We start from the raw sequence: 7,556 nt of genomic DNA, 5'->3' as shown, positions 1-7,556 counted from the left end.
AACTCACAGAGACATATTGCGGGTGATGGTAGAGAAGAACGCAACCACTTCTCACGCGTGACTCACCAGAGGAAGACCTTTTCCACTGCAGTAGCGGCCGGGTGGGCAAAAGTCACACACGACTCCGTGCGTTGCATTGTAGAACATGCCATTGGGACAGGCGATAGGGAACGCACTACCACTGGGGCAGTAGTGGAACTTGGGACAGAAATTGCCCGTGATGCCGTCCACGGGAGTGATTGTGCTGGCACCGTTCACACAGTAATATCCTTCCGAGCAATTCTCATTAGGAATGGTGAGACCAGGTCTGTACAGAACACGATAGTTGTCAGGAAAGGGAACAGAAGAGGAGAAGTCAGCAATTCATATTTTATTGCATATCTATCACTCCATCTCCTATAGCCATGCACACAGAATGCAACTCCAGAAGTCAACGGTGTGTTCTCCTACTGTCTGCTGCCGTTTACAGTCCTGTTAACTGTTTTACTACTGTTAAAGTCTGTAACTTCCACATGTCAGTGAAAATTGCTCTGTACTTGGCTTCCCATCAATACTGCGCACATGTGAAGGGACCGGGACATTTTCTGTGTACATGTGAGTATTGGGCCTACATACACTGTCCTTCCCACTACCAACATTGAAGACTTCTAGAATCCTCCTATACCATGCAGAGTTTAGCATGCCAGTAACCGTGCAGACAGGAATCAAAACAGAATACTGTCAACACATACATCATGTAGATACAACACGCAGTATTGCGATGCAGCACCCCAAAAGTGATGGGAACACGACATTACTTCATAGCACCCCGCTAAGCGAGTGCTGATTCGCAATCTTACTCTGTGCACGCGAAGCCACCTCGACAGTTCGTGCAGTTCTCCGCCATTGCCAGACCAACGGCCTCCGTGTACGTTCCCGACGGGCACTTGGCCGGAACGGCTGTTCCCTGCGGACAGTAGTGCCCTGTAGGGCATGCACCACCGTACCGGGCTTGAGCAGCAATACTCTGCATGCAGATGTAGCAAGCATATCACAATGACATGTCGACCCATCACTGAATGAACAGTGGTAATAGAATGAAACTCGAGAAAAGAACAAGCTTCAGACTCCTCACAATCAACATCCTCAAAGCCCTTCCACTAGCACTCTCATCACCTTCTCATCAGGTGGAATACAGGCAAAACGTGTATCATGCGCATAGAGGACAACGCAATTTCTCTGAATTCCTCACAACTCCCAGTAGTTACCCAGATCACTTCTACAGACAAGCAAACAGTTAGTGCAAAGAATAGGCAATGCATCCACTAATGCACATCAGCCACTACCACACTGTACAGGTTGGTATTGTGGGAAATCCAACCCAACTTGTCATGCTCCTCAAGAAAATCCGGACATCACTATGCAATGAATACTAACATTATTGGGTGCTGGTTCAACAGCACCACCAGTACAGTAGAAGCCAGCATTGCATGGTCCGGTTGGCGCTATCAAGCCCTCCGTCCGACAATAGGTGCCCTGAGTGCACGGTTCGCACGCCGATGAGTTAGCTTGGTTAGCAGATGGGTTGAAGGTTCCCTGGACATGGAACAGTGTGCAAACGGGTGTTACTGTCAGGGACAACTGAAACATACTGTAGGATCATATTTAGGCCTACAAGTAGTTCAGGGGCGTCGGAAGGTTATTTAGTGTGGTAAGGTCAGCCATCTGAAGTACAATTCACTCGTGTGGGAGGGATGGCTGAGCCGAAATATTTGGGAAATTAGAGCCCAAATCAATGCATTTTATTGATTCACAGGGTACTTGGGGCAAATAGTGGTACGGTCAATACCGTAGTGACCATACCGTGTCCGACGCCCCTGTAGTTGTATTGGAGTATGGTATCCTTTTCATATCACTTGCATGTTCTTTGTGTGCACTGCAATGCTGCCTGTTGCTCTGTACATGTACTTCACCATCTCTGTACTAGTCAGTCCGTAGTCTAGATAACCATTATGCCATTCCTCTACCAGTGCATGTGTTACGCGTCAGTGCTTTTAGGCTACTTTCTACTGTATACTGATTCTACTGGGTATATGGCGTAGTATGTTCTACTACCCTGCTGTGCCATGTCTCGTTACTACCACATTTACTCCAACCGGGAAGGGCTCGGTGGCTCAAGACGTCACCGTGTGCTGTTGGTAGTGTGGCGTGCTCTCCCTGACACGAGGGAACACCACACATACTGTAGCTACTGGCATCCCCTAGTACTGTCTCTGAAAGTTCAACAAACCCAAGCAATGCATTGAAACTAGATTCAAGACTAGTAATACTAACAGCATCCACCAACAGTAAGCACATCATTCAGATGCAAACAATACTAAGGTCACATGTTTCACATCGGACTGGAATTCTTTGAAGAGCCACCAAAAGTTCAATCAGTCTCACAAGAGACTGCATGTCTAGCTGCGGCACTTCATGCACAACAGCGCAAACCATGCTGCAGTTAACATGGATCACTTACAGCAGGGCACAGCGATGGCAATGATGACCCCACGGGACAGTAGCCGCCCGTAGGACACACCAGACCTTCCACCATTGCTTGAACAGGACAGTAACGGCCAGCGTCACACACGATGCACAATGATTGTTCTTTGGCCTTGAAAGGTACAGCGCACAGCCAAAGAAAACATACATGTAGCAAGACAGAGTGGGGATGTTTTTTTTTTTTTTACGAACGGCTGGTATTTGGCATGATCGCTGAAGAACTTCTATAAACGATTCTTACCAACTACACAAAGATAAACACTAGTGGAGGGACCCATGCAATTGTGGGGAAAGTAGAAATGGTCAAATGAAGAACTCTGCTGCTGTGTCATGGAGAATGTCTACCACATGGGGAGTACACCAGTGCTCCACATGTCTTCAGCAGTCACCGCATGGTTCCGTATTGCCAGGTGCATGGCTGGTCAAGTTCCCAAACGTCTTACGGATTGGTAGTGTCCAATGGGACACGGCGATGGCGTAGCGGCACCTTCCTTGGTGAAGTACCCAGCTGGTACAGACACACTGTACGGAGTCTGGGACCCTGTTGGGCAATAGAAGCCCGGTGCACACGGGCCGCTGGGTGTTGGGTTGTTGTCACCCTGGCAGTAGAAACTGGACATCACAAAAACAGAAGCCGCAGCAGCAGCAGCAGCAGCAGCAAGAGACAAGTTTGAGAAGCGGCCACATTGCGTCAATGGCTTACTTAAGCAGCAGCAAACCCAGGTGCACGACAAGCAAAATCCAAGATCATGCACAGCTACCAAACAGGCTCCACATCAAGACACCACGCTAGCCAGGGAAGTGTGTGAGTGTGTGAGTGTGTGAGCGTGTGCTCTTACCCGCCTGGACATGGTGTACAGTCCTCCGGTGACTTGTTGCCAGTACTGTTACCGTATGTTCCGTTGTTACAGTTACTGGCAACAGCCACACCAGCAGGACAATATCCACCTCGTGGGCACACACCACCAGTCGGACTGCCATCCGGAGGAGCCTGAACACAGACACAGGAGAAGGCAGTAGCAGCGGCGGTGGCAATGACAACGGCAGTGGCAACAGCAGAGCAGGAACAGTAGAGCAGCAACAGGAAGAGGTCAACCGATCAGCAGCAGCAACTCAGTACATAGGTCTATTAGAGTGTGTAGATATCTACCCATGCGTTCTTCGCCTCTGTACGCCGGTGTGAATTTCGCTCCTAGAACTAGAATGCAAGGGTAAAGTAATCAAAGAATATCAGGAGTCTATCTTAAACCCTTCTTCGACATGGCTTGTATTCAAAATCGTTCATGATTTAGTCTAGAAGTGTGCGACACCACGCAAAGTCCTTAAAGCACAGTGGAGCCGAACAAATGGGATGCAAAGCATGCCTGCGCCAAGAACGCTATCAAAAGTTTGTTGTATGCTCCAAGGAGCCGTGGCACGCAGCCTAGACATGGATGATGCTATGACATACACACACTTTGCTTTCATCAGGTTAGAGTGGCTATGCATTGTAGCTCGCTTGTGCAAGAATGAAGGAATGAACAAGAAATTCTGCACTGCCATGATGAGGAGGATAAGTGATTGACGAGGAACTAATTGCTGCCGCTACTGTTGCTTCAGGCACTACTAATAGCAGCAGTAGCTGCCATACTCAGGGCACACATCCATGAGCTGTACTGAGCATGATTCTCCTCCGTCTACTTCCTAATCGTTTCGTGGCCTTTCATGCGGAACTTACCGGTCAGTTATATAAACAACTGAATGCGTCCTGCACTCCAATGGCACGCAGGGGTGTGGTGCGCAGAACACAACTGATAAAATAACATTACCTGGACCAGTACACAGCAAGCAATGACTTACAGAAGTGAAGGCTCGTTCACGGCAATAGAAGCCAGGATCACAGTCACCGCTTGGTTCGGGCAGACCCAGGCCATCACAATACTTGCCACCAGGACAAGGCACACACTCGGTGGAGCGACGGAGAAGCGTGCTGTTACCATACGTGCCCAGGGGGCAAGGCTGTGGTGCACGGGATGAAGTCCGACAGAAGAATCCCTGCCACACACACAACGTAGGAAACAATCAGAAAGAAAGAGTTGAAGTTTAGTATTTCTTCTTCACACCGAGAGAGCTCATTTTACAAGTATAACATGTATTTTAGGGCTGTAATGAATACTCAATTTTTCGAACTTACTGGATCTAACAGAGCTACAAGAATACCCGAAGAGGTGAATAACATACACAATGCTAGACCTACCCTATGTACATGTGTAGTGCATGAACGTGTTAGGACAAACTCAGATCATAGTGGCAACAACGATACAGTTTAGCGCCACTTAGAGGGAAAATCCACCCGAGTTCGTTACATACTTTGATACAGAAATACGAGTAATTGCAGTGGATAGTAAAATGCCATTTCTGCTATATCATCCCTACCCTCGGACAGACAATGGGGTCTCCAAGACCGGGCTGGTTGCAGTAAAATCCAGATGGGCAGACCGAGCACGACTGGTCGCTTTCTGCTGCCGACGCATTGAGAAAGAAGCCAGTAAGGCAAGGGAACTGCGTGGCACTCCGTGTTCCGTTCGGGCAGTAGTGGCCCGGTGCACATGGTCCACTCTGCAGCAAACAAAAAGAAAGAAAGAAAGAAAGAGAAAGGTATTTGCATACGCCCTGACATGATCAGGATCATTCATTGCTGCATCATTACTGTATATGTTGGGTCCAATACTACACCGCTCATCACCAAAGTCTACACAGAAAAAAGTTGCCAAGGCATTATGAATCAAATGTGTTTTATATGACAATGGAGACGTCATTGGTGCAAGCAAGCCATTCATTTTACATGCATGTTTGTATGTGTATATGCATTGCAATGCAGCTTACTGGCTCTGTTCTGCCGACCGGGCTGCAATATGAACCGGCGGGGCAGGGCTGACACTCGTTGAGGGCCTTCAGCCCAGTCAGAGGGCTGAAAGTCCCCTCGAGGCAGGGACGTGGATTCGGGTCCAGATCCCCGGGCAGGCAGTAGTGACCGGCCACACAGGCATCGGAGAGCAGGTCCGGCGGATGCTGGCGTCCGGCAAGACACGTGGTACCAGCCGCACAGATCATATCACGGTGCATAGCTGTACGGTGTGTTGTTCTGCTTGAGCAGTAGTAGCCGGGTGAACAGGTTGTGCAGGCGTAGGCACGATCGTCCTGACACACAAGACAAACAACAGAAAAAGTATAATCTCAACAATGTTGCCACACCACACAAAGCACACTGGTTGAAGTTTGGTGTTAAGTAGAACAGTGCTAACTAGTAATGTACACAGCAAAACTGAAATGAGATTTTCATCAAACCCATGCTCAATCTCATGACCATTCCCAAGCAATTAACGGTAGGGTAGGCCAAATGAACGATGGAGGATCCCGGCAGCATTTCACATCAGCTTGATTGAGGCTAGAAGCAGTTGTGCTCTCATACAAAGGTTTCAATAGGCGACTGAGAGCAATGGGAATGTCCTTTGAAGATATCTGGTCGAGAATTGTTATTGGCATTTTTCGCGTGTAATTTTTACTCGTTCCTCTCTCAACCATGCCTCTTCTGTTGGTAGCATTGCACAAGTCTTAGATAAAACTACAATTTGCAAGGTGGTGCAACTAACCTTACCAAATACAGGCACAGGAATGTTACACTAAGAGAAGGTCTGAGAAAGAAAACTGTATCACCCAGCAGCATACCGAATAGGAACCCAGTCCGCATGGTAGAGGCTCGGTGGTTGCTGGCGTTGGGCAGTAACTGCCGCCAGGGCATACCAGACATGTTGATATGTTCTGTAGCACAGGGGAGACAATGGATGGAGGCACAGGGAAGGGACAATGGTCACATAGACAACATTGGCGGCATAACAACACATCTGCACAACCAGTTACCACACATACGGCAATGCATGCTGCAAGGAATGCTGAACAATCAAACCAGTCCAAATCTTGATTCGAAGTACCAAGCAACACTACCAAAATGACCTTCTCTCCTATTCATTAGTTGAGGGTGTAGAAAAGGGACACATTCTTTCTCATAATTTTTATTTGCAAAAATCACCAATCAGCTCACCACAGCTCCCTCAGAGTTGCTGTATGTTGCACGAGGACAGGCAGTTGGCACTGCAGAACCAGCAAGACAGTAGCTACCGGGTGTGCAGAGAACACAGTCCTGGAAACGCTGATTGCCCGTAGCATTGTAGTAAGTCCCTGCTGCACACGGGTGATCAGTGCTGTAGCGAGTGCCTGAGAAAGAAACACCACGTCCAAAGAAACACACACAAGCACAAACAAACACACCACACACGCATAATGCACATGTGTGATTGTGCACACACACACACACACACACACACACACACACACACACACACACACACACACACACACATAATTATATGCACAGTGTGACACACACACACACGACAACAGAACTCGCCGGGATACACAGACAGAGTCGGATACATGGATACAAACAAGCAGATACCCAGTAAGCACACCAGCAACATGAATGCACGGAATCAAGCCCACTTGGCCACACACGCACGAACGCACACAACACAGGGCTGATCAGGGGAACTAGGGCAATCGGCACATCTTACCTTCTGGGCAGAAGTGGCCTTTCGGGCAGACATCGGACGGGGCAGCCTGACCCCCAATACAGAAGTAGCCCTTGGGGCACACTGTGCAGTTTTCCTGGCTCTCTAGATTCGTCAGGTTTGTGTAGGAACCGGCAGCACAAGGAAATTGCTCAGCACGTCCCGTGCCAGGAGGGCAATAGTGTCCAACAGCGCAGGGCACCGGTGGTCGATTCTTCCCGCCCGTACCAGCCGGACAAGCAATACCTGAACAGGGGAAGACACATGATCAGCAATATCAAAATACAAATTTCCATCCACCAACAACTCACAACTGAAGATGAACTGACTTTTGCATCTTTGTCACTTTACAACCGGCAATTGAACCACTTTGCATCCATGTCACGTTTCTAGTACTCAAGCCCATTCGATTCAGAGAAGGATTCA

The 7,556-nt window shown here is 48.5% G+C and overlaps 1 protein-coding gene across 1 annotated transcript in view; it reads right to left on the bottom strand.

The window, feature by feature from the left end:
- LOC135804449 (uncharacterized) overlaps positions 1-7,556 on the bottom strand; it is a 73,439-nt gene that overhangs the window by 42,970 nt on the left and 22,913 nt on the right. Inside the window, exons 28-39 of the mRNA XM_065318319.1 lie at positions 7,134-7,376; positions 6,605-6,777; positions 6,232-6,324; positions 5,389-5,703; positions 4,939-5,121; positions 4,363-4,557; positions 3,363-3,514; positions 2,967-3,135; positions 2,501-2,635; positions 1,417-1,575; positions 840-1,006; positions 67-307 (exon numbers count right to left, since the gene is read on the bottom strand). Of these exons, the coding sequence (XP_065174391.1) occupies positions 67-307; positions 840-1,006; positions 1,417-1,575; positions 2,501-2,635; positions 2,967-3,135; positions 3,363-3,514; positions 4,363-4,557; positions 4,939-5,121; positions 5,389-5,703; positions 6,232-6,324; positions 6,605-6,777; positions 7,134-7,376 (2,225 nt within the window). The remainder of the gene's footprint in view (positions 1-66; positions 308-839; positions 1,007-1,416; positions 1,576-2,500; positions 2,636-2,966; positions 3,136-3,362; positions 3,515-4,362; positions 4,558-4,938; positions 5,122-5,388; positions 5,704-6,231; positions 6,325-6,604; positions 6,778-7,133; positions 7,377-7,556) is intronic.

The sequence above is a fragment of the Sycon ciliatum genome, chromosome 1 (genome assembly GCF_964019385.1).
Source record: "Sycon ciliatum chromosome 1, ocSycCili1.1, whole genome shotgun sequence".
In the NCBI taxonomy this organism is placed as follows: Eukaryota; Metazoa; Porifera; class Calcarea; order Leucosolenida; family Sycettidae; genus Sycon; species Sycon ciliatum.
This window is presented reverse-complemented; position numbering and strand designations above follow the sequence as displayed.